Source organism: Xenopus tropicalis, chromosome 3, assembly GCF_000004195.4.
Source record: "Xenopus tropicalis strain Nigerian chromosome 3, UCB_Xtro_10.0, whole genome shotgun sequence".
Lineage (NCBI taxonomy): Eukaryota > Metazoa > Chordata > Amphibia > Anura > Pipidae > Xenopus > Xenopus tropicalis.
In genome coordinates, this window is record NC_030679.2 from 122592806 (window position 1) to 122620708 (window position 27903).

At 41.2% G+C, this 27903-nt stretch overlaps 1 protein-coding gene across 2 annotated transcripts; it reads left to right on the top strand.

The window, feature by feature from the left end:
* Positions 1-1146: 1146 nt before the first annotated feature.
* Positions 1147-27613, top strand: gfpt1 (glutamine--fructose-6-phosphate transaminase 1). 2 transcript variants are annotated; one of them, XM_002935303.5, is made up of 20 exons: positions 1147-1253; positions 8705-8812; positions 10333-10437; positions 13002-13127; positions 13266-13324; positions 13636-13770; positions 14247-14308; positions 14727-14806; positions 16151-16201; positions 19193-19298; positions 19660-19823; positions 19968-20063; positions 20806-20903; positions 21696-21816; positions 22428-22585; positions 22723-22837; positions 23011-23138; positions 24022-24189; positions 24706-24867; positions 25242-27613. In XM_002935303.5, the coding sequence occupies exons 1-20, from the start codon at positions 1247-1249 to the stop codon at positions 25284-25286; spliced, it is 2094 nt and encodes a 697-aa protein (XP_002935349.1). In that variant the 5' UTR covers positions 1147-1246; the 3' UTR covers positions 25287-27613. The 2 variants fall into 2 exon arrangements, with proteins under 2 accessions (XP_002935349.1, XP_004915896.1); XM_004915839.3 differs by lacking the exon at positions 16151-16201 and having other exon boundaries at positions 25242-25312.
* Positions 27614-27903: the final 290 nt, after the last annotated feature.

Sequence of the window (27903 nt, forward strand, 5' to 3'; positions counted from 1 at the left end):
ACAATACCCCTCTACCCCAACCCCTGCTCATTGCCACACAATGCCCCTCTACCCAACCCCTGCTCATTGCCACACAATGCCCCTCTACCCCAACCCCTGCTCATTGACACACAATGCCCCTCTACCCCAACCCCTGCTCATTGCCACACAATGCCCCTCTACCCAACCCCTGCTCATTGCCACACAATGCCCCTCTACCCAACCCCTGCTCATTGCCACACAATGCCCCTCTACCCAACCCCTGCTCATTGCCACACATTACCATCCAATCAGCTTCTCGTCATTATTTACTCTGTAAAGTCTTTGAGTAGTTACTGTTCTTATATGACCTGTTTTTCGCCTGTAACATAAAATATGTTTTTTATTGCCCTGGTGGGCAGAGCAACCAAAAATAGATTGGCTGTAACAATTCCATGTTACTTTTATAACAAATTCTTATCTTTCATTCAGACTATCTCTGCTCATTTCCCACCCTGCCTTTCATTATTTTTCCATCTTTCCAAAGGGGTCACCGACCTCAGGAGCTTCTGAGAGGCTGCAATATCATTTTTACAACTTATCTCCTTGCTCAATTCCTCTCCTGCTCACATTCCAGTCTCTTATTAATACCACTGCCTGGTTGCTAGGGTAAATTAGCAACAAGATCACTGCTGAGTTTCTAAACTTGTGAGCTTAAACAGAAAAAAATGCCTTCTAAATAGACTAACAGACAGATGACAAAAAGACACATACAGGCACATAAATCTGTTACAGACTGAGGCATATATATAAACACTGACAGACACGTACATAGAAAGAAAGTTTGATTCAGATCCTTCCCCCTTTCTTCAATACATTGCTGCGCACGACTTGTTGATCCGAAAGGGTTAATGACGATAGGAAACGCCCCCTCCGCCAGTATCTTTACGCTAAGGAGCTTGGAGGCCCCGCCCACGCTGCGAAGTCACCGCTATCCTGGTGGATCCGGCCACGTCACTGCTGCCAGCAGCACGCCCCGCCTCCCTCCTCTACAGCCATTAAGAATATAAAGATCTCGTAAGGGGCGCGGTCGGAGAAGGGGAGTGCCCAATGAAACTGCTCGCAGCTGGTGACGGCTAAGGAGCTGACCAATGGGAAGAATGAGGGCGGCCGGAGTGACGTCACGGGCCGGTGATGGTCCTTATGTAGGGTAGGTGAGGCAGCTTGGGCAGTGTGTGGCATAGAGAGAGCGCTCCCTATTCACAGATAGTAACATACAGACGGCAGGATGTGCGGTGAGTATGGCTCTTACCCTGCATTGTTGTTGCCCTTCTGCTCACTGTCCCCTCTGGTGCCACTTCCCGCATGCACTGACATCCTTTGCGACATGTCACCTGAGGAGCTGTAAGGGCATCCCCAGTCAGTGCCAGTCCTAGTGGTGCCCCTGAGTGACATTACGTACCCTGAGAGAGTGGCGTTACGTGTGTCTGCGCTTCTTTCCTAACTGCCAGCTCTTATCACTTAGTGGCATTAGGGTGTCCCTAGAGACGGACATTCTCTTGCCTGTACCCCCCATTCTCCAGCCATTCACCTGCAGATCTTCTTAGGCAGAAGCCAGTATTTGGGTTTGTCCCCTGTAGCTGCCATCTCTCTGCTCTCTCCCATTGCCTCAGCACCATACTGTATTATAGTGATTGGTATTGTACCCCCCCCCCCCCCCCCCCCCCCCCGCATTGGGTTATGGGCCTCACCTCTTCTCACTGGGCATTATGTGCCCCAACACAAGGAATAGGGATATGTTATGGGACTGTACTGATGGTGCCGCTACCCTTTCCCATGCATCCCTTGGTGCATTTCCAGCCTGACAGCAATGGTTTCCTCAGCTAGAGTTGCCCTATGTGGGGCCCTTCAGCTTTTAATCATGGAACCTCCGGCTTTCTCTGATAATGACGACTAAGCGATACTGGCCTGAAGCCTTTTTCACTTCTGTCACTTTTAACTGTCAGCTCTAGGTTCCATATTTGCCCCTAGTCCTACTTCCATCTATCCCTGAGGTCACTGGGTTCTTCCCACAGTGAGACACAATCATACTGGAGAGTGGATTATATTGTATTATATTATATTTCTCATACTAAAGAGCATTGTTAGAGTTTGTATCTAGGTGGGTATATGAGAGAGTCTCTGAGTAATGTTTCCCACTAGACTGGCACAGTATTAGGGTACAGGGCAGGGCATTGTCATCCAATACTTTCTTTTCTTCCTCCGTAAACACAGAGTGTAGCAACGAGACCTTCCTCATCATAGAATGTAGTTTAGCAGCCCCATTGTAGTTTCTGGTTAATCTCCCCACGCCCAAGTGATAGTGTTTACTTTATATAAACGCTCATTACCTGTTATGAGCTGTCAATATTTCATAGCCGAGGGAGGTGTCATATAATTGCTTTGTAAAAAAAAATTCCCTTTAGAGTTTTTCCTGTTGGTTGATTTATTTTCAAATGTCCCTAGTTTTGGCTTTTCTTTGGGACGGAGGCACTGTGATGAAAACAAGGTTTTGTTTGTACCTGAGACAAAGGTGCTACAATAGGGGCAGTAGACACAACGACTGCATGGGTGGGGCGTAGCTGTTGGGGGTCCTGACTGATGTGCAGTTGTAGATCTGTGATCATGTTCTGCAATTTGGGGGCCCCTAATATGCTTATCTACTGTAATCATGTACCATAGATAGCTAATGAATTATGGTGATATATATAATATACAAGAGCCATAATAATTTTATTATTCACATTATATATATATATATATAATTAGTGGTGTTGTAGATGTCTTGTAATAGTCTAGTAAAATGCAAATTGCCGTGCTAATATAATTTAGTTGTGCCTGAGTCAGAGCTGATAAGAAATATTAGGTCCTCAGACTGTAACAAGCAGAGTTACTATTGTCATGCCAATCATCTTTACTTTATAATATCAATGGGTGCTTGTATTTGCATTTCATTAGTGGCAGCGTATTGTGCAGCGCTGTATACAAGGGCAGTGATACCCAGACGGCCCGACGGTAGAGCCTATTAGCACCTCAGTTACATACATAAACACTGCTATTTGCATAATTAGCACTTGTGAATGTCTCCTCAGGTATTTATCAAGATAAATTCAATGGATTAACTTGTTCTACAAGACTAGGATTAGAGTAGTTAATTGGATATTGGTGTCTAGTAGAACAGGCATTGCTTGCTTGCCTTCTGAAACTGTGATATTAAGATTTTAGGCCCGTGGTGTAGCTTTGTATATGGACGTTCCTACAATTCTCTTGCTGTGTCCAGAGTATGTACTAAGGCTGAGACATGTTTAGTGCTAAGGGGTCCCATTGTGTCATGTTATCAGCTTCTCTTTCCTTTTCTGGAGAGCCATCCCACGCAGTTTCCATTATTGGGGCCCCGTGCTACTTAATTGCCCAGGTCTATTTAGGGGGCCCCAGTTATTAGGCCTACTGGTCATCTAGGTGGTTTGCCTTGCCAACAAACAAAATGGGGCCCCAATTAAAAAAAAAAAAAGGACCCTGGCATGCATGGTCATTCCCTTGATCTGCCGAGGCCATTCCCCAGTTATGCAAAGCTTTGCCCTCTGCCCACAATCCCTGCAAATTATGATTTTCCTTAGGGAGTTCTTACTGCCCCCTGTAGCCCCCTGATGGCAGCCCTGTCATGGGGTATGAGTGCTGGGAGTATTGTTGCCTTGGGAGGACCATGGCCCCTGTAGGATGCTCTGAACCCATCATTGTAAATCTTTCACAAAAGATATGTCTGAATACTGAATTGAATCTAAATCCTAATTGCAAAATACCAACAACTACACCCCCGGCCCCCAGAAAAAAATAAAAATATCACTTTCAATTGCCTAGTCACATGACTTTAAGGGCTTGCTTTCTGTTGGGCAAGCGTTACGGTCTTGTTTCCAGACACATAGGTCATGCTGAATGCAGAATTCAACCACATTCCCAGGGATTTATTTGGGTTTTCAATTCACCTGAATTCTGGATTTGGCTGCCTAGCCCCATGTTATTAGAGTAATAGTGTTTATTAATTGTGTTTATTTATTTTGCATAAGTTCAGTAATCTGTAGCAGCCAATCAACAATTTGCTCTAATCAGCCTTACTGGAAGATGAAGTTCTGCAACATCTGCTTAACTGCCAGCTCTTGCTTTTTTCTAAGGATAGTGCCAGGTTTTTAAAAGTGACCAATCAGCAAGCAAAATGTTGGTTTAGTCCCAAGTGCTTGCTCTCAGGGCTAGTACTCACGGGTATTTCACCCTGCATTTTCCTGCGTTTAATACTTACCTGTGCCAGTGAGAGGGCGGGAACATTTGAAAGACTGAGTTGCGCTTTGTCCTGTGCTTCCTGAGGTGGGACACCCTTGAGTACTAGCCCTTACTCTGATTTATAAACCTACGTGCTACATTTTACAAGTAAAGTTGTCAATAGCAACAGGTGAGCTGTTAGTTTTGAACAGTCTACTTCAAATTGGACAATGAGAAGCACCTGTGTTAGTAAATAAGCCCTAGAAAGTGTTAAAGTGACAATGCCTTGAATTTATGCAGACCACGAACGCCTATTCTTACACTGCAGAATCGAGTTTATTGGTCCCAGTGAATAGGGTTCCCACCTCACCCGTTTAATACCGGCCACATATTGAATCCACATCCTGCATGGCTAATTAGCAATTTATTTAGGTGCATTCCGCAGACTGAACTGATTTCTGTACTGCCATGCATCTAAATAAATTGCTAATTAGCCATGCAGGTTGTGGATTCAATATGTGGCTGGTATTAAAGGGGTGAGTTTGGAAATTTACAAGTGAGAAAATGCACCTAAACATTCCTTCCAGATGAGTGCATGGGGCATGCTGGAGATTGCCTGGCCCTGTTCCAGATCTCTAACAGAGTATTTATAGGTTTGTGCCCAATCTGTGCTGATTCAGTGAATCTCTGTATTGTTTGGGGCTGGTTGCTAAAAGGAAGTAATCGGTTAAACTTTGCCCCTGGGCAGGACAAGATATAGAAATACTTGCTGAGCTGCACCTCTCCCATACAGAAGTGTATGGCATTTACACTTAAATAAGCTTTACATGACTTACAGCTGACAAGTGATGACGTGGGTTATTGTGAATAAATTAGTGAGCCACCAATGAATGTTGGTGCTTTAAATTATGTGTCTAAATTTGCGTGTGCTTATTGGCTGCTTGGCTACGAGGCTTGTAGGTGTGTATGAACTGCATGCCCCTTAGATTCTATGGCAGAGCCTGTGGGTTGTAAAAATCTAAAGCACTGAATAGACAGCAGCACTATAAATAAAGATGTACATACAAACAAGCACACAATGTTGAGTTCTGGGTAAATGGAGATTAAATAAAGCTACTGGCCCTCTGATGGGCCATAACGTGACACAGTGACAGTTACATCTATGTTAGTTGCATTTGAAGTCTCAGGGGGAGGAGGGGCTGAACCTGTCCCCTCGGCTCCATAGTGATGCATCACCGCTCTATAATGTGTAACTGACCCACCTGTTTCTATCCCCAGGCACAACTTGCTTTTGTGTGTGTAATAGAAATTCCTCCAGTGCATTTAACTAGGCGTGTGTCAGGTGAATCTCTCCCTGTACTGCTGACCCTTTGTATCTGTATAACACAAGCACTCACATCTTTATTGTGCCCAGCCAAGTATTGATTTGCACCTTGTTGCATGCGTGTACGTGCACAACTAAGCTTGTGTCGCTGGTATGAGCTCACTGATCCAGCTGTGACTGCTAGATAGCTGGGCAAAGGGGGCTCACCTTTAGGTTACCATTTAGTATGTATAGAATGGCCAAATTGTAGAAACTTTTCAATTGGTCTTCATTTTTTATTTTGTATTGTTATGTGCTTTCCTCTTCTGACTCTTTCCAGCTTTCACAAGGGGGTCACTGACCCTGTCAGCCACAAAACTATATCTCTGTGAGGCTACAATTTAATTCTTACTGTTGTATGTATGTATGTATGTAAGTATTTATGTATAACTTATTTACAAGGAGCAGCACTGTACAATCTTACAATGTACACCAATTGCAAATTGTTTTAGAATAGCACTCTGTTCAACATACTAAAAGCTCATTTAAAGGTGAACAACTCCTTTTTTTTAGATAACCAAGAGCACTAAAAAGCTACATATTCTGCATGACTAGTTAGCAGTTAAGATGCTTGCTGCTGACTGCATTGTTTATGGGCAGCCATGCAGTACGCATCTACATTTTTAACCATTCAGCAGGTTGATTTAAATTGTGTTTAAAGGGGCGATGTGGCAAGTCAACGTCCACCCTACATGTTTGCTTTCGGAGTCAGTCTGGCCTATGGCAATGCAGCCAGGAGGGAGGGTATTAATGGATCAGCACCTAGCACTGCTTAAACACAGCTGCGTGTGTAGCTTCTCCCATTATTATTAGTCATTATAGATGACTTATTGCTATATTCCAGGCAACATGGAAAACCAATAGTAGTGTTGTTAGTAGTGCAAATAGCCATTGTGCTGCTTGTGCCTGCCTCAGGCCTAGGGATACTAGCTTTCACCTTTAATACTGGCCACATATTAAATGCATATCCTGGATGGCTAGTTAGCAATTCATTTGCATGCTGTAGACTGAACTGATTTATGGGCAGCCATGCAGCATACATATAAATTAATTGCTAACTAGCCATGCCATATGTAGACTTAATATTTGTGCTGGTATTAATGGGGTGAGGTGGATACCCTACTCAGGGCCTAGTTCGTGGGCTAATTTAAAGGAACAGTAACACCAAAAAATAAAAGAACTTTAAAGTAATAAAAATATAATGCACTGTTGCCCTGCACTGGTAAAACTGGTGTGTTTGCTACAGTAACACTACTATAATTTATATAATAAGCTGCTGTGTAGCCACGGGGGCAGCCATTCAAGCTGGAAAAAAGGAGAAAAGGCACAGGTTACATAGCAGATAACAGATAAGTTCTGTAGAATACAATAGTGTTTTAGTTGTTATCTGCTATGTGCCTGTGCCTTTTCTCCTTTGAATGGCTGCCTCCATGGCTACATAGCAGCTTATTTATATAAATTATAGTAGACTTTCTGAAGTAAACACACAACTTTTACCAGTGCAGGGCAGCAGCACATTATATTTTAGTTACTTTTATACACTTTCATTTTTTGGTGTTACTGTTCCTTTAAGAAGCACTACTTTCGGCTGTGCAGAGTCTGTCCACCATTTCTCCATGTTAGCTATGTGTCCAGCTTCTGAATGTGATGGCAAGTAGCTACTCTGATACCTGCCAGGTAGTAAAAGTAAAGTGGCCAGAGATAAAAGTAAGAATCAATATTGGTCCATGGCACACCTTCTCATAGCAACTGACTTCTAATAAAGCTAAAAACATTTTAGCGAATAAGAATGCAGAGACTTTGGCTGTGCCGCATTTATATAGATATGTTAGCTTAAGCTTTGAAATGGCCCATTGTGGAAAGAGAACATCTCCCTCCTGCTGCATGAAGAAAGGGACTGTGTTTCCTGAATCTGGGGCCGGTGTTTCCTTCTGAATAGGGTTTCAGTCCTAAACATGAAAGATGCCAGTGTTATCCTGGCAGATCTCCACCTGTGCTGAGAGGCTCGGCTTTGGCCCTGCTGCCCAGAGGATTTACCAGCTAGGCTTATTGAAGAACTCGCACGTTCGCAACAGGCCCTAAATCTTTCCCTGCTGTACTTACACCAAATGCCATATTTTATATGTTGCAGTCTCTTATTATATATATGCCCACTTTTTCCAACATGTTGTATGCTTGTGGCAGGATTGTAGAATGGGTCGTGCCTGGTCCAAGCTTGCAAAGGGAACATTGCCCAGTTACCCCCAAGTGGGCATTTGGCAAGCAAATTAGTCGAGGCAAAGCAATAATTTTTTTTTTCTTGTTGCTCAACTCCCTTATCCCACTATGTATTGCTGGGTTCCCTGTGTAGCAAAGATGTATGTTTTAGATCCGTGCCAAGCTACTAGAACAGATGTAGAACTAACTCTTTAATCTATATTGTGAATTCTGTTTTAGAATGCTGTGCATTACTTTTATCCAGCTGACAGTAATAGCAGTGCAAATTTAGTGTACCTCGCTAGGGTGATCCCTAACTTGCACCAAATATGGGCCACTTATTTGTGGGTGCTGGGAGTAGCTGGTTAAAGAACTGCTGGCTGCAGGGAACATTGTTTATTTTCCTTATAGTTATATAATTCTCTGCATATTCTGTGTATATGTAAGTGAAGCTATCCTCTTCCCTCTCTCAGCTGAGGCACCCGTTATAGAATAATAGCATCTAGTAATCATAGAAATGTGTTCTGTGCTCCCAGGAACCCATGACGTTATGTATTAGTGTCTCTGTGGGAAGATAAACAGTGTTTATAAATATAGTACCTCTTTTAATTACATGGAAACTGGGGCAGGATTTGGCACTATCATTAGCAGCAGCCTCCCAGGCAGTTTAACTATCCCTTTGTCTAAATTCATTATTGGTGGCATTCCTTAGCAATAGGTATTTAATTGACGTAGGAGACTGTGCTCCCTGCATTAAACAAAGGTCACACTGAATTGGCCCAACAAAGAAATAAGAGCAGCGCTTACTAGCACTGGTACATCCATGAAGTCTAAATGTGCTGTCTGTGCCCGGCTCCTGTATCACTGACATTATTGTATGCGTTTTTCTAATAGGAATCTTTGCGTACCTCAACTACCACGTGCCGCGCACCAGGCGGGAGATCCTAGAGAGGCTCATCCGAGGCCTCCAGAGACTGGAATACAGAGGATACGACTCTGCAGGTGAAATAAATTATCAAGACATTGAACAAATGCACATATTTTTTAATTCGCTTAATATGGGAAAAGCCAACTTGTTTCATTCCATTCAGCTACCTGAGAAGGATCATCAGATATAAATATGTTACAGCTCTATGATATTGATAACCCAAATAAAACAGGCCAAATTAAAATGGCAGAAAATGAGATAAATGTAGGTATATTTTTATCTCTAAAGCACTACTTTTGCATGCAGTACCGTAGATGTAATAAAGGCATTTTAATGTCCCTTTAATCATTAGAGGGCTACATTGGGCACACAGGTCTCCAGTTGGATAGCCCTGATAAAGAACATTGCTGGCTGCCTTTTTCTATTTAGTGTGGTGGTTAATAAAAATAATTGCTTTAGCCACACCTGGTCTACTAACCCATTTTCCTACTGGCACCAGACTGGTTAAAGGATAAGTAAACCTTTAAAATAAGTGAATGTAAAATTGATCAGAGTGCTATTCTAAGCACTTTTGCTATTTAAATTAATTATTTTTTTCAATACTCCAATACATGAAGGGATATATGTAGGTTAATATAAATTACTTTTGCTGCAACAGTGCCACCTGTGGGTCAGTTTCAGACCGTGATCTAGTTGAGGCGCTTCTTAGAAGAAAGGAAGAAGTCTGTTGTGATGTTCCTTTGTTTAGGGAAGACATGAAAATAGTTATCTAATGAACATTTTACTTGTCCTTTAAAGCTCTTTCCTTATTAATTGCTGTAGGTTACTTCACAAATTAGGTTTAGCACCATTGTTAGTAAATGAACCCCTTTACAATTGATTTCATGTGTCAGTGGCCCCATGCTACCCAGTTTAATTTCTGTATCGGAAAAAAATGGCAAATAAATAAAAAAAAATAATACTGACCATTTGCAAAGTTGCTTTGATTACTGCTTTCTATAAAGTAATAAAAAGTAAATTTTAATGGGAATTTTCCCTTTTAAATAAAACATATATGTGTTTTGGTTTATATTCCATTTATTTTCACTTTAGTAAACAGCCATGTGTGGCAGTTAAATGATTGATTGCCATAAATCTGGATGTTCTGCTGTGTCTCCACTTGGGGCAGTAGCTGTGATAAATATATGAAACATAGTGGTGATCAGTCTTTTTGCAAGTCTTGGTTCTTTACTCATACATAATAAGAATAAATGGGAATAATGGTAAAGCTAATCAAGCATTCTACCAGTTCTCATTCCATCTTTGACATTTATGGATAACATATAACTGCTGCTGTGATAAGAAACATTATGGAAGCTCCATCTGATCTATCCAGCTTTGTATTCAATATTTATAGAAAATAATAACTTTGCCCTTGGGACCAGTGCTAAACAAATTATTTTAAAATAGCTACAGACAAGTGTAATAGTTCCCTGACCCTGTGCCTCTGTATTCTCCATGTGTGACTGGAAGCAGCGCTAATAACTACCTTTTCTGCATCACTCCCCACTGGTTCTTTTTCAGGGTGTTTTAAATCTTGTTCTGTGTCTTCCAGGGGTGGGCATTGATGGCGGCAATGAAAAGAACTGGGAAAACAACAACCAAATCCAACTCATCAAGAAGAAGGGCAAAGTTAAGGCCTTGGATGAAGAAATCAACAGTATGTGATTGGCTGCTGCGTTACTTTATGGGGATCAAGAGGGATTTCTGGGAGGAACAATCAGGAGCTGATTCAGCTTGCCGAAAATATATGCCATACGCATGGTGTGGCATTAGCCATAAGGCTGTTCGCTTACTGCAAGGATGCTGTTGTAAAAACATGCTGGGATTTTTAGATTGGGAACATCTGATGTCCCTAGGTTTAAAAAAATTGGGGTGTAGAGGCTTATTGAGATGAATTCATAGTGAAGTGTCCAAACTGTTACAATCACACATGAAATTCAGCCATTGAACCCCAAACGCCAGCATTCTGCCTTTCTGCCTGACATCTCTGTGAATAATACAAGATAGCATTACACTGTTTATATATCCACTTTCTCTGCATTACAGCACAAGTCATTGTTTTGCAACATATGCTTCCGAGAAAGCAGCCAGTAATGATTCACATATACAATTGCAGCTTTGTCTGCCAGCAGGAGAATTCAGCCGCTGGTATAGGTTTCTGAGCCGTAGGAGACCTAAATGCCTTCAGACTGCATACGTGGAACATTCATGGAAATAGGACGTTAGTGTTTCTATTGAGTTACTCGGAATGACGTGAAACACTGCTCAATTAGCTACAAGCTGCCAAAATGTTGTTTTCCAACAAAAACAGTTGAAGGAAAATGGCTTTTTTTTTCATATTCTCCTCCACCAGATTATCCAAAATGCACCCTGACTGCCAAAGTCTTGCACAATGGAATAGATTTTTTCCCCTAAAGTTGGACATGACAAATGACCTTTATACAGATTTGATTTCATACATTTTTTTTGTTAATTTATTAAATTAATAAGCAAAAACAAATCACCCATAAATCATTCCCAGCATCCTCAGCAAACCAACATTTATAACCGCTGCTTTATCCCCATTGTGTTAGCAACATGCAGTGCTTTGTATTGTTGCCAGTTAGAATGAACCCACAACAATTCCTTTTATTAATAGAAACAATCTGTGTGCCTTAACCCTTTGTCTTGTTGCTCTGCCAGCGTATACCTTTCCCTAATCTCCAGTCACTAGCAGCGTGGCCAGGCTGTTGTACAGGATTGGCTTGCCTAAATCAGGGATGTCCTACCTATGGCTCAGCAACTGTAACACTACACTCCCAGAACCCCCTCACAGCCAGTTGAATGTGGGTAATGAAGGTGGAGGGCAGTACTTTGGACATCCTTAATTTATATACTAAAAATTGGGCCAGAATATAAAAATTTGTAAAATGTATTTTTATCTGTTTTCCGTCAAAGGGGCTCTGTCAGATGCTGGGGCCCCAGAGAACATGCCCTAATTCTAGCCCTTCACATTACCACATACTGATAAATCTGTGCGTCCTGTTTCCTTATAGCCAATGTTATGGTTTCCTTTCCCTTGCCACTTAGTGCTGATTTTTGTCACAAAACAAGCAAATGTCAGATAACGCCACTCAGAATGACTCTTTGGTTGCACAAGATTTCCCAGAGAATTTCTAAAAGCCAGAGGCCTTTGAACTGCATGTGTTTTAAATCAGATGATTCTAGGCATGTGTATCCACCTCCCACTAGCATGATGGTGGGAGGAACACAGGTCAGACACCGCTGCTCACTAACCACTTACCTAAAACATTATAATCTTCTAATTTCATTCATTTATTTCTGCTTTTGAATTCCATAAAATATTAGAATAGCACATGTTTAAAGGGAAAGTATACCCTACAGGAAGAGAGAGAGAGTGCTAACATTGTAGAGAAAGCATTGATTCTTTATAAGCAGTTGTTGCTCTATATCTTAACCAGTTCTATTTATTCCTAGTTCTAAATGATTAAACTCACATCTCAAATCTCCCATATGCTATTAGCATGCCAATGTCTCCGTCAGGGCCTCGAGTGATTTCCCGGGGGGGATGTAAGAACTTATCAGAAAAATTTCTTCATCTTTCTGGTCTCTTCCATAAATGGCTATAATGGCTTCCAACGCCTTCTTTTTCCAGGGAGTAGGAGACACAGTGATAATACTGGGGCACCCTAGTGCCAAACATATTGTCTCAGTGCCACTATCTGGTTTGCAGATTGTCAGTTGGTTTGGGCAGTATGGGAGGAACAACATGAATAAAACTGGCAGCAAAAGATGTAATGTTTCACTTATTACCAAAAGTAAATATTGGGCAAGCATTGGTGTTTCCTAATTATAATGGACAGTGCCGAAATCTGCCTGCCTTGCTCATAAACTGTCTGGTTTTTAGGGGAGGGGAGGGGTTGCAGGGTTCTGATAGCCTTCTGAGGTGCCAGCACAGGCAAACTCTTGTGTGTTTTGCTGTGTATACTGTTTTCCTCTAGCTTATATTTGAAGAATGGCTATTTTAGTATAGTATTTTAGATAGTGTATTTTGTTTTCAGTCTCCACCCAGAACATCCTTTCATGGTATATTTGATTTTGTCCCTATGGGTGGGAGTTGCCAATAGATTATACGCTACAGGCTGGATATATATTTCTATACAGTATATGTATTGGCTGAGTGCCATTCCTGATTTCCTGTTTTTTGCATTGTATTTACAGAGCTGGAGGACATGGACCTTGACATTGAATTTGAGGTTCATCTGGGCATTGCACACACTCGCTGGGCCACACATGGAGAGCCAAGTCCCACCAACAGCCATCCCCAGCGCTCTGACAAGAATAATGGTAGGTTGCTAAATTGCTACACTTTCATTGGGGTGCCCAAGGGAGCTGGGAGAATCAATTCCTGATAGCTGATTTCTCTTTCCTTCTGATGCCCAACTTTGCCAGGTGAACTTACTTCTCATTTGTCTCCCATTCTAGAGTTCATTGTCATTCACAATGGCATCATAACTAACTACAAAGACCTAAAGAAGTTTTTGGTGAGTTTTTATTTTTGTAAATCATGATTTGGTTGATACTTTCCCAGTGGGGCATTGTTGCAACGTACAGACTATATACTGTACCTGGGGGTTTTCAAGGGTTCTGAGCTTGATTATGCGGTCTTTTTGCCCACAAACCTTATTTTGTAATATCCTATAATTGTAAAGACCACATTTCCCAGGAAACACTGTGTACCTCAGCATATATATAATACAGTCTGCTTGCACAGATATTTGGAGTTTGGCATAGAAATGCTGACTTTATAATAGGGTTCAGCTTGCAAACTTGTAATGTTTCTGCTATTTCTCAGGAGAGTAAAGGCTATGAATTTGAGTCTGAAACAGATACAGAAACCATTGCCAAGCTGGTGAAATACATGTATGACAACCGGGAAAGCGATGAAATCAGCTTTACCACCCTGGTAGAGCGTGTCATACAGCAGCTGGTAAGTGGATAATAAGTAATAAGTAAACAATCCTATTTTAGCAAGTGTTGTTTGTACTGACTATATATACAGTATTTGAGATTTGTATTGTAGGAATGCTAAACCTCACATAAACCTCAGCATTGTATTTATTAGCTCTACTGTGTTTCTCAGTTAATAAGATAAGTTAATGTGGGCAGTTTGTATAACTTTTTTTTGGATATGTCCAGTTCACACACTCATACATACATACATATTCACGCATTTAAATTTAGTCTGTTTTATAGGGGTTGGTAGGTAGCCAAGAATTCACAGAAGGATACTGTCAAATTTGTGGTTTCACTGCATGCCTAAATTAAATGGTGTGAAGAAGCTTAATTGGAAAAAAAAGTGTTATATTTCCATTGCCGTTTAAACCAGCAGAAGTGGAGAATGTCAAATCTGCCGGCCCTATAAGGAGAGCAACACTTAACTTTCTCTTGTGTTTCGTCTTATAGGAAGGGGCTTTTGCTCTTGTGTTCAAAAGTGTTCATTTCCCAGGACAAGCTGTGGGGACCAGGTAACTCTTCTTTCTTCATTATTTACGTTTCTAAAGCCTCTACAGTTAACACATTTATAATATCTCTATCTATCTATCTGTCTGTCTATCTAATATACAGGTATTGCACCTGTTATCCAGCTGTGGTTTCCAGATAAGGGGCTTTCTGTAATTTGGACCTCCATCCTACTCCTTACTCCAATTAAGGATTAATTATATCTTGGTTAGGATCAAGTACAAGACACTGTTTTATTAATACAGAGAAAAAGATATTTTGTAAAATTTTTGAATTATTTAATTATAATATTGTCTATGGGAGATGGGCTTCCTGTAATTTGGAGCTTCCTGGATAACAGGTTTCCAGACAAGGTGTCTGTATACATTATAATACCTTATATATAATAAAAATGACTAAATTAAGCACTTTTTTTCTCCACAGGAGGGGCAGCCCTCTCTTGATGGGAGTACGAAGTGAACATAAGCTATCCACAGATCACATCCCCATCCTGTACCGTTCAGGTAAAAGTGAGGGCATTCTGGGATTATTTGAGAAATTTAGGACTCATTTAGAAACATTGGGCACATTTGCACCTGGGCAGTAACCCGTAGCAACCAATCAGTGGTTAGATTTTTCCAGCCAGCTTGAACACAGAAAACAATCATCTGATTGGTTTCCATAAGTTACTGCCCAGGTGCAAATTTGCCCAGTGTTCTATAAATGACCCCCAATGTCTAATGATTGCTCAGTTTGAAGGGGCTTCTATTGCACTGACAAGTATATATGTAGAGGCATCCATCTAATGGATATCTTAAACAAACTGTTCCACAAGCCCTTTTACCCTGCGCATTAAACTTAATGCTCTTGACTTTAAGTACAATGGTTACACCTGTTATATTCTGTTTTATGGATCTTCCACTGGTCGTTGGCCGTTGTAGCAGGACGTCTAATGTGCTTGGGGTAAATGGCAATTATCAGAGCCCTATCTCAGCCGTATTTAGAAGCTGATCAGAATTAAATATATTTGTATTAGTAATGAGCTATACAGAGCATTTGTATTTCTTCTACATTTCCTGTTCACCTACAAAGTTTGTATTCTGCTAAAAAAAAACAAACTCTGTGCTACATCTGTCTATCTGATCCTGCTATGTATTCCCCATGTTGCTGCTCCGCTGCAGACTTACACTTGCAGTCTTTCCTTATGCTCACTGTGCCATTGTTTGTGTGAACAACAAGGCCTGCGCACATACGCTTAAAGGAAAACTATACAACCAATGTAGGTCTCTAAAATATATTTCATAAACCAGCTCACATGTAAAACCCTGCTTCATCTAAATAAACCATTTTCATAAAAATATACTTTTTTAGTAGTATGTGCTATTGGGTAATTCTAAATAGGAAATTGCCATTTTAAGAATTAAGGGCCGCCCCCTGGGATCATTCACAGTGCACACAAACAAGCCAAGGCACACATACATGTTAGGCCCCATCAGCCAATGATTGGACAGAGTTCTGCCCTTTGCTCCCACACTACTTCCTGTTACAGTTAGAGCTGCATTACCCATCACTAAATGGTGGATCAAGGGAAAGGATGTAAAAGTCCAACATTTACTGATATATATTCCAGTTTGAGATTCTTTAAAAGGTCACTTAACATAAACTTAAATAAATCTGTTGGTTAAGTATTCTGGGGGTATAGTTTTCCTTTAAACAGATTTAACCATTCAGCCTGCTTGTTTTATACCTTTCCCTCTCTGTATGTACACGGGTAAACTGCTGGTGTATGATACTGTATGCATTTCAGGAACCCTGCAATGCATAACTTGTAATGTGTTTTCCTTTTTTGTTGCTCATTGTACTAACAGGACAAAGCATGGATTTTTCTCTTGAGGAAATGTCCACTTTAAAGGATAAAGGTGCCACCTCTGCAAGTCTTAACACGGCCCTAGAAAGGGGTTCTGTGTATTATGAGTTTAATCATCCTTCTGGTATTGTTTCCTATTAAGCTTAATCTGAAACACCAAACATAAACTGGCACCTTGATATATATTATAAAAGGCATCACATTGTGGATCAGGATACCTAGTGTAGTACTAAGGTATTCATATGTGGCACTAGCTGTTAATGTTTGTGTGGTGTGTGCATTCTGACCGACAGTGTAACTAGTTATAGTTCTAAAGTTGAAGGACCCCAGTTTGATTTCCCCCTTTATTACAAAGTTCATTGGCAACACTGTGAGAGAATTATGAAACCGGCATTGTAGATATCTGTCCTGCAATTCTCCGCCTGTGACATCCCAACTTGCACCACTAGGTGGCACTGTCCAATCACTGAAAGGATGGATGGATAGGTTGGAACTAAATCTGGATATAATTTGATGCCCATGTGGAGGTGGTCTGCATGCTGACTGCTTTTCTTAGTGATCATGCTTTATATATACCATTTAACATTATATTTTGATCCCAGTTTAAAGTAATATATTTGGGAGTGCTTTTCCAAGGACTAAAGAAAACTAATTATGGATTGGGCCTTTATCTCTTTATCTTCATAACTTTGATGGTGTTTGTTCTGTTAGGCTGTATGTATTTTATCATATTTTATTAGGATATATCAGCCTGGATTTCTCTCTGTGCCTTGTGGAATGAATCTGTGTTCATTCTACCAATGCAAAGCAGGAAAGCCTGTTCCATATGTGTCTTCTCAGGTTTGTAGGCATTTAAATGGTGCATATTGTGCAAGTGTATGAATCCTGCTATGTATGAGGAGATCTTTAAAGCTACTTTCTACAAATAGGAGCCCTACAGGATAAAGCAGAATGGTGCGCTGAAAGCAGCTTCCACCGGTGTTTAAGGTGTCAGTCACATAAATGGGTGGTGGATAATGTTATAAATGCTGCTTTTGGAAACAATACCAGAACGCCAACTATTCATTACTGTTTGATTTATAATTTTGGGGAATTGATAATCGGACCCATTTCCCTTTCCGTCATGTTCCTGCTCTAGGTGGGTTTCCTCTTGCTTTGTTAGTTCTGAAAATGAAGGGTATGGGATTTCTGTATCAAATCATGGTGCAATACCGATTTCAAGTCTTTTCCCTCTCAACAGATGCTCATTTTGTGGCAGAGAATGAGGTGGCAGGATGGCATACCATGTTTAGTGTACCATGGGAGCTGGACATACTTGTAACTTCTTTTGATTCTTTCTTTCACCTCCTTTGCTCTTATCTGGGACTCTCCCTTTCTCACTAATCCGTTCATATTCATTCTGCTTCCCGGGTCGCATAGAATTCCATAATGATTTTTGGTGTGGTCCTTGCTTCAAACAGCTGGTTTCATGGTAGGGAATCTGCTGTTAGTACAAAGCCTCAGAAGGGGCCCCTTGAGCAGTGACATCCCCAATCCAGGTTGGCCGATTACACCCATAGACATGTTGATGGGGTACATTCTTCCAAAAGGGCTTAAAGGGAGAACATGTCCAAAATTTTCCATATGGAACCTCTCTCAATAAGACACAGAGTGGAGGAACCTACATGCCTTTTATTAAGTTAAGACAGGTAGGTTCTGTGAAGCATAAATAATGAGTTATTATTATTTTTTTAATAGTGGAAAAGGATTTTCAGACATCGAGTAGTAAACAGCTAATACCCTGGCTTTGCTCAAGATTTCCTGCTTGAAAGGAGCCATATTGGGAGGGGCACACATGATTCTGTTGTAGGGATAGTGAAAAAAAACCTACAGTAAAGCAACCTGGGATTCAGTAGGGCATGCCATTTTCCTATTAGTATGTAATTGCTCCTTAAATGTCATGAAACATTATAACTCCCTGGTTACCTACCTTTTGCAGAGGAAGGAGTGGGCAATCATTGAAGGAGCCTCCAAAGAGTATAGGTTAGGAGTGTAATTTTATGATCAGCTTTATCTGTAGAGCCTTGGGGAAGAGACTGGCAGACTCTCTATGGCAACAAGTAATTTTATAGTTACATAGCCTATTTGCTAGTGAAGATTCAAGGGGGGTTCCCAAAAGGTACACCTAGGGGCATAACATTTGTTATATGGTTGACCCAAATTTTAGGTCAGACATTTATGGGTTGTGTTTTTCTTGTGTGTCTAGGGAATAGCTTTGAGTTTAATATATACCATTTTTTTGTATATATTTAGCTTTGCTATATGCCATGTGGTACAAATTTTGCTTCACGCTGGAGGGAGCTTTAGGCCAAAAAAGTCTGAATACCTCATGGCCTCTGTTTCATCTTGTTCCTAATTTAGTGCTAATGTGACTATGTTAGAGCCTGACCCCTCAAACTGATCACAAGAGCCCCACACACAGTGACCAGTAACTGAACTGGAAAACTTGTGTTGCTCGGTGCGTAGGCACCTACCACCTAGGTTACTGGTGTAAATGGGTATTGCATTGATTTTCCCCGAAGGCCTTGAATTTTAGAAACTCTTAGGGGTGTCAGTGGAAACCATTAGAAACACTGGAAAGACTGAACTGTAAACCCTGCCATCCAATCCAAGCTGTGCTGGTGTGTGGCAGGTAAAGTGCCAGCTGTGCATGGACTGCAGCTTGGGCAATCCTCTCTTGCTGAAAATTTCATACAGATTTTGTAAAAAATTTGTTACAGCGGAAAAGAATATAATTATTGTTTATTTTCGCCTTCAGAACACAGTGGTGGTATGCCATCCTTTTCCCCATCTGATATTATATATTTCCGGCTTAGCATTGTCAGAGCCTGTATAAGGAATACTCGTTGCCACTTCATGATCATCTAGTTGCCTGAACCCTTGCAGGAACATTAAGTCTGTTTTGCTTCTGCCACAAGCTGGTATCTACTTAATCAGAATTTGTGGGTGTCTCTTCTTCAGACCCTCTGGCAGCTTCTAAACCACCTTTTGTTTTGTTGTGTAGGTTTGGACAAGAAAGGGAGCTGCTCTTTGCCCAGGCTGGATAGCACCACCTGCCTATTCCCAGTGGAGGAAAAAGCAGTGGAATATTATTTTGCCTCAGATGCCAGGTAAGTTGGTTGGCTGACTTCTTCATTATTGAAGTATCCTAAGGGCAGCCACAAGCATTCTGTGGTTCATGCAGTTACACTTGAGGTTCCTCATCTAGGCATTTGATAGGGGAGTCCAGTCTGAGGATAATGTGGGTACATGTTGATCTGCTGTCTTGGATACCCAGCCTTGTTGTGAACTAAAGGGGACCCAGCCAGCACTAATGGGCAAGAGGGGGCCTCTGATCTATCCACATATATATAAATGCATTCCTAGGCCCTGGTTGGCATATTACTTGTGCACACTGTGCTATTTCCCCAATAATGGAATACACGAGTCCGCATCAGCTAGAGATAACATTTGTCACACTTGGTTTTACAGTGCAGTTATTGAGCACACCAATCGCGTTATCTTCCTTGAAGATGATGATGTAGCTGCAGTGGTGGATGGCCGGCTCTCCATCCATCGTATTAAGAGAAGCGCAGGAGATCACCCAGCTCGTGCTATCCAGACTCTGCAAATGGAGCTGCAGCAGATAATGAAGGGTAATTCATTGCTAATATGTTCATTCAATTTTATATCTTATTGTATAATGGTTCTATGCAAGATTGGCAGCAGAATCATTAGTCAGGTGATAAGAAAGTAACCTCCATATTGCACATTTCACCTATGTGTTCTTCCCCTTGCAGGAAACTTCAGCTCCTTTATGCAAAAGGAAATCTTTGAGCAGCCAGAGTCTGTTGTGAACACCATGAGAGGCAGAGTGAATTTCGATGACCTCACAGGTAATACAAGAGAGCCAATGAAAAGAAATGTTCTACTTACACTGACGGGCTTTGAAACCCTTGGCTTGGGAATGTCGGCTTGCAAAACCCACTGCTGTCAGTTGGTTGATAATGCAATATCTGAGGCTTCACTAGCATGACAAGCATCAGCTCAGCTGAGCAGTGGTTAGTAGGGGGCCGCAACTCGGGAAAGTTTAGGGAAATGTTAGATGCCCTGGCAATCCGCAGCTAGCAGAGGCCATGTGCTGTAGCTCAAGGCAGCCATTTAATTCTGGTCACAAAATAACTCTGTCTTTGCTGGGGAGAACATAAGTCTGGATGATTTAATAATACAAAATTAGATTTAAAAGTTGTTCTGGGATGTGACCACAGAAACTAGCACTGGTGACAAACCCACACACAGGAACTTGCGCTGGTGACATACCCACACACAGGAACTAGCACCGGTGACATACCCACACATAGGAACTGGCGCCGGTGACATACCCACACGTAGGAACTGGCGCCGGTGACATACCCACACGTAGGAACTAGCGCCGGTGACATACCTACACGTAGGAACTGGCGCCGGTGACATACCCACACGTAGGAACTGGCGCCGGTGACATACCCACACATAGGAACTGGCGCCGGTGACATACTAACACGTAGGAACTAGCGCCGGTGACATACCCACACGTTGGAACTAGCGCCGGTGACATACCCACACCTATAAAGACTGATTGGTCCTTCTCTTTTTCAGTGAATTTGGGAGGACTTAAGGATCACATTAAAGAAATCCAGAGATGCCGACGTCTGATTCTTATTGCCTGTGGAACTAGTTACCACGCTGGAGTCGCTGTGAGTATTTCAGAGGCAGATGTGTTATGCTGTGACCCCCTGTTGAAGCAGGTTTAGTGGGGACAATTGCATTTTTAAATAGACTTGGTTATTAGCTTAATAAACAAACAATATCAGTCTGCCCTATGGTTATCCTTGCCTCATGAGAGTGGATATTTCTTGTTTCAAATGCTCATTTCCTCATGTACTAATTCCCCATGTACATTGTCAGCTGCCTGTCCTGTTTGCTAATTCCCACACACGCACACACCTTCACATCCTGACACGTTGCTATCTCTAACACTCGGCAACTCCCACTCTTTCTTTAAATAAACATGTAGAACTGAGTCTACTTTCCAAAGATAATTCCGTGCAATACAACTGGTTCAGATTTAAGGTTTGCAGTAGATATTTAGTATTGGCAGTCTTTTGCGTTGTGGTTCATTCGCACTGTGCTCTAAATATTTGAGCTGCTTATGTTAACAGGTGCAGGGATACTGCCATTCCACAAAATTCATACTTCAAGATATTTGTATTTCCTTTGTATGTACTTGCACAAAACTCTATTAAGTTACATGAAACTGCTATAGCATTATCTCCTTTACCTCCCCCAGGGATGTATTACATGAGTTTTATATAGGATCTTGGACAAGTGTCAGGATGTTATAACTTGCACCAACACTTTGGAAAGTTCAATAAGAAATAAAAGTTAATCATTACCATAAATATTTAATTGCATCACATTCATTATAACATAGCAAGACAATAACTTAAACCACATTCCTTTCTAAAAATGCCTCTCCCTCTTTGCAGACGCGCCAAATTCTGGAAGAGCTGACAGAACTGCCTGTCATGGTGGAGCTAGCTAGCGACTTTTTGGACAGGAACACACCCGTTTTTAGGGATGACGTGTGCTTTTTTATCAGCCAATCAGGTGGGCAGGTTGATAGTCACTTATAAAATATGAAAGCATTGGGAATATTAATGCTGGTAAGGGTTTGTTAGAAACAATAATAACATTTGTGCCAAAGATTATGCAATGTAAGTCTGGAAAGCCATTTTTATTTTATCTTATCATTAAAGAGTGTGGTGTTCTGATGTTCTTAGAATTTGTCTTGGCAGTTGCAACTGTCTTTCTTGTCCTTCAAGTTAACTTTTAGGCTGCAATAGAATTTTTGAAATGTTTGCAGCCTTCTTTTAGCTGCTGAAATTCCAAACTTGACAAGAGCTAAATAACTGAAGAACCACAAAAAAATACACAATGAAGACCAATATTTGGCACCCCATGAATTTTTTTTAATGCTCTGGTTGCTCCCCAGCTCTATTAAACAATTGAATGTGGCTCACGAGTATTAAAGGTTGGCGATCCCTGCTCTACATCATATTTAAAGTTGAAATAAGGTGGACAACCCCTTTCAAGACTGATGTTTAATATGTTGCATGTTAAACATGATGGGCATTGGGATTAATATGAAATATCTCCATTAGTGGGCCGTGGTTTTTATTTCCTATGACTCCCTAACTAATTGGATTCTTTTTGCCCAGGTGAGACTGCAGATACTCTCCTTGCCCTTCGCTACTGTAAAGAGAGGGGTGCCCTGACTGTGGGTGTAACCAACACTGTGGGAAGTTCCATCTCCCGAGAGACAGACTGTGGGGTACATATCAATGCCGGGCCTGAAATTGGTGTGGCCAGTACAAAGGTAAGTCGAAACCCCATTTAGAATGTGCAAGCCACATTTCTACATTTGAATATTTTGAAATTGTGTGACTATAGCCTGCTCTAAAGTATATTTCATACATCAGTCTGATATGCTGACTTTTGCCTGTCTCTCCTCAGGCCTATACCAGCCAGTTTGTATCGCTTATAATGTTTGCCCTGATGATGTGCGATGATCGCATATCCATGTTGGGACGACGCGAGCAGATCATTAATGGCCTGAAAATCTTGCCAGGTAAAACTAGTCACCCAGGTCACATGAGCAACATAAATTATAGGGTGGACACAATGGTAACCTCAATCCATTGTTGTTTTTGGTTCAAAACAGCCAGACACCCCCACAGAAAAAAAAGTGTATGTTCCCCTTCATTCAGGGCTGTGTAATAATTATCTTTTTTTTTTTTACAGACAATATTAAAGAGGTGCTTAGCCTGGATGATGAGATTCAGAAGCTGGCAGAAGAGTTGTACCAGCAGAAATCTGTCCTTATTATGGGTCGTGGATATCACTATGCAACCTGCATGGAAGGAGCTTTGGTAAGAGAATCTGCAATTTCCATGAATATTGAGCTGCCTTTCTCTGTATCAGCTGCACAGATATTTATTGTCTCACCCAGGCTGCCCCCCTTTTTTTTCTCTGTGTTTTCAAACCCAAAAAATCATATTTAAATACAATATTATCATGGCAAACCGAACTCTTTAGAAATGAATGGGCATGTGGTTTTTAGTGGCACTGGTTAGAATTGCCCAGAGTTGCAGCCCGTGGCAACTCCATTACTCATGATGTAAACAGGTCGGTGTAAAGTAACAAGAACGTATGGGCAGTGTGATAGCTAGAACTAAAGAATGTTGTATTAATTTGAACATCAATGCACGGCATGGTAAGATGGACAAATTTAAAGAAAAGCATCATACTATAAACTGTATGGCTGCACAGACACCTAGCAATGCCGGGAAGGACATGGCTTATTCAGGCATCTCATAAGAATTACAAACCCTGCTTGTTTCAATATAGCAACCAAATATATGACATTTTTAGCCATTCCTTGTGTTAAATTTACCACTCCTAATGGTGCATCTTGCACTCTTAATGGGGGCATTTCACCACGGAAAAACTTCTTTAGACTCCAATGGGTGAAAAAAGTCACGCAGTAAAAAAATGTTTCTTTTTTTTACTTTTTGTCAATTTGGCTAAGCGAAAAGGGTCAGATTCCCTCATCACTATGAAGAGACAATAATACTTGGTATTGCAGAGGGGGAGGGTATTTGCCAGGAGATACTTTGTCCACAAAGAGACGGTAATTGGCTTTCAGCTTATATATCGGCAAGTACTAGATCAAATGGCTGTGGCTAAAAACACAGCTGCACTATAGTAATGGCTAACCCTACTAACCAATGTTATATGTCCTTCTCTTGACAGAAAATTAAGGAGATCACATACATGCATTCAGAGGGGATCTTGGCAGGAGAGCTAAAGCATGGCCCATTGGCCCTGGTAGACAAGCTTATGCCGGTCATTATGATCATCATGAGAGATCATGCCTACACCAAGTGCCAAAATGCCCTGCAGCAAGTTGTGGCTCGTCAGGTAAGATACAGGCTGGAAATAGTTTCCATAGTGTTGCAGGGAACGTATTGCATTGTCTATATAATTTGTATTAATATATAATCCTATAAATGACTTGTTCATTAATATATAGGTGTCAGAACGCTGTCCCCTCTCATTCTGGCTCTCAGTACTTGGAACAAGTCTTATACTGGAGTTATGCTATAAACAGGCTTAATGCTGGCTGCAACTGTGTTCCAACACGCCCCGCCTATTATCCGTGTAGTTAATGAGAACTTACAGAGTCATTACAAAATGGAAAAAACAGATAACTAACACCGTGCAAAGGCTCTGTTAAATAGTGGAAATTTGGAAATAACTTGATTAAGGGCAGCTCAGTAACATGGACTAAACTGAAAGCCCTGGATTCTGTGATACTTTTCAAAAGGGTCACAGTTTAGTTTCCCGTAACCATAGTGCATTGTCATAAACATGCTGCTTATTTATTTATCCTGTTCAAAGTGAAATTATTTTGTTTGTACCTTTTTCCCTTCCCAGGGCCGTCCAGTTGTCATCTGTGATAAAGAGGATACAGAAACCATAAACACCATTAAGCGAACAATAAAGGTTCCTCACACAGTGGACTGCCTGCAGGGAGTCTTGAGTGTCATTCCTCTACAGCTCCTCGCTTTCCACCTCGCTGTGCTGAGGGGATACGATGTAAGTGCCTTAAGCTAACTGTCAGAGTCATGGGTTGGGCTACACGCTGACAGTTTCTGAGGAAGTCTTTGGCGTAAGTGCCCTATTCTGATCTTCTGAAGAGGGTGGTTAAATGATTACATTATAGGGAAGAAGTTGCCAGAGGTGTTGCTCAGTTCACTGACTTTAGACACATACAGTTGAACAGTGGTTGGCCAGTTTGTTTGAGTAAAGCTCAGTATTTAGCCAGCCTAAGGCCATCTTTGCCCTTGCAAATGGGAATAAAGAGGCTCTAGAGCTGCATTCTGCATATAATTTAGGATTTGGGTAAAAACACTATTAAATGGTATGATATGATAGAAGGTAATGAGTTAATTTCTTTTTCTCTTTTCCAGGTGGATTGTCCAAGGAACTTGGCCAAGTCTGTGACTGTGGAGTAGATCTGATTCTGTCGATACCAAGAAAACACTTTTTACTTGTACAATTTTTTTTTTCTAAATGCTGTTTTTACATATTGTATTTATGTTTCCTTCCCATTCCTTGGTTTCTCAGATTCTTTGCCTGTCTCCTCACTTTTACTCTGTACAGAACTGCAGTCTCTCCAGTGGACGCACTTATACCATTTGTAGTACACTTTTCATCTCTGAACTGACACTATGCCACAACCAACGCTAACTCCTTCCAGTTGTGCCACGTGCTAAACTGATGTTGGAGAGAATGTTATTGCTTGTATGGATTGTTTACTTGGCAATAATGAGTCTTGGCTCTAGTGAGCTTTTTTTTAACTGGACATTGAAGTGTACAAGAGAATTGAAGGTATTTTAATATTTAACATGAAGGACTTGCTAACAGTTTTATACTGGTTAGCTGCCTCTGTCTGTCTCTGTATTACCTTTTGTGACAGGAAAGCTGGGATTTCTTTTTTTTTTCTTTTGTGCTATGCACTTTTGGTACTGTGAGTTTGGTCACTGTCTGTTTAAAATCCGAGCTGGAACCAGCAACTACATCCTATCCACCCATCTCTTCCTATTGACTACATTCCAGAAAGTGCTTTTAGACCGGGGTTCCAATCTGTTGCCCTCTCAGTGTTGTTGGACCACAGCATCCATGAACATTGCTGGATTGTAGTTCAGTGGCTCCCGGGCCCCAGGTTGCAAATTTCTGATTTAGGGCAATCATTTAATCAGCTAAGGACAGATTGGGGGTTGCTAGCAAGTGAAGCTAGGAGATGTAGCTGGGAACGTTGTCTCTAGGATACATCTGCTTTGCTTGTCAGTCACTGCACATTTAGTCGCATTGAACAGTTCCTGTGCTAATCGCATGGAAGTATTTCCCCGACAGCCTCCTGATTAAATCCCTGTTGGATTTTGCAGAGGGGTAAAATGACTGTTCAGTCCATATGGTCTTGTTGGCCTTGCAGAGCTATAAAGGCGTTACACAATCGTATCTGTTCCACTTTAGTTTCTCTGCAGGCGCTAGTAAAACCCACAGAACTAGGCCTTGGTACTGGAAGCGTATCGGTGGCCGATGCTCAAGGATGATTGTCTTGTTGAGTTTTTTTCTGCTTTGTACTTTGTGTTCTGATAATCATATTCTTCCCATAGGTTTTAATTACATTTAAGGGTTTGTGCTGGAGCCTGTAAAATTACAGGGCGATTGGCATTATGAGAGGGGTTAGAAAGTGTTGGCGGCCTATTAAAATGAATCTTATTATGAAGGCGGTTGGCCAGTGGTTGCCCTGTGGGAAGGTTATTATTTTTATGCATTGAATGCATGTTGACCTTTATACTCAAATGTATTTGAGTAACTGTTTGTTAGGGGGTTTGTTAGAGACCCCACTTCTCCTATTGGGGGATCCCGCTTGTTCAGTAGAAATGTGGAATGTAACTGCTGTGGGAATGCTGATTAGCTTCTCCTCTTTCATGTAGAACTTGGAGTTCTGTGGCTGTTTCAGATATGGATTTCTGGGATTTGTAGTTCTCTGATATGATGGTTTCTGGAAAGTAGGAACTCTGGGCTCAGTCAGGACTCTACTACAGGAAAGCTTGGGCCTAGTCTAGGAGGAAAATATGTAACTCAGATCTTTTCAACCTGCTGCTCTTCAGCTGTTCAAAAAGTCTCTCAAGTGGAGGCTGGAAGTAACGGTTCAGTAATGGCTGGAAGGCCACAGGTTGGACAGCCCTGATGCATATACTAAAAATACAAATGTTTAATAGTATAATATTAATTTAGGGGTGGTGCTGGGGCCCCAGGGCAGATGCTCTCTCTACCAAACTTGCCCTGGGCTTTTCTGTTCTATGGCACCTAGTATTCCTCTGTACATTCAGAGCAGACAGACTCCTTAGAGTAGAGAATGAAGGTTTTTCCAGATTTAAGAATGCGCTACTTTGAAGTATCAGAAAAATGTGATGTTACTGTTATTTCCCAATCTCCTTACTTCCCTCCCTCCTATTTTGTTATAAAAAATAATATTTAGTATAGATATATTGTTGATGTCCAGCCTGTGTCTCTGTGCCTAGTGCTCAGCTACACGCTCCAGCATCTTGTGGCGGCTGAGGCTGTTGAAAGGCTGCTGGGACCTGTAGCAAAGGGACTCAGGCTGGGCAACTTTACTGTAGATCTTATTCTGTTTCCATGAGATGGAAAGTAGATCTGCCATTGTTCTCCTACTGATACAGGAGATGTTTACAGAGGACCAAAGATACGTATAATACTTATTGTAAAATGTACCTCTGAATTCTGTGAAATAAAATAGATATGTACAGACTTTATTGTCTCATTGTTGTTCTTTTCAAACTCTGAAGGTTTGATGCTTACATTAAGCATAGCCGTACTAGGAGAAGGGATCACTGTGCCCAAACATACAAATCTTAACTGGGATGGAAACTGTATGTTCTGGAAAGATCTCAGGTTCTTACATCATCTGATAAAGATGCCTATGAGCCACAAGTATAATAAAATAAAATCCGCAGGGCAACCATTTTTGGCTCCTAGACCCCTACAAGTGACCCATACTAGCATCCAACATAGCTAGTAACAAAACCGTTGCAGTTATTG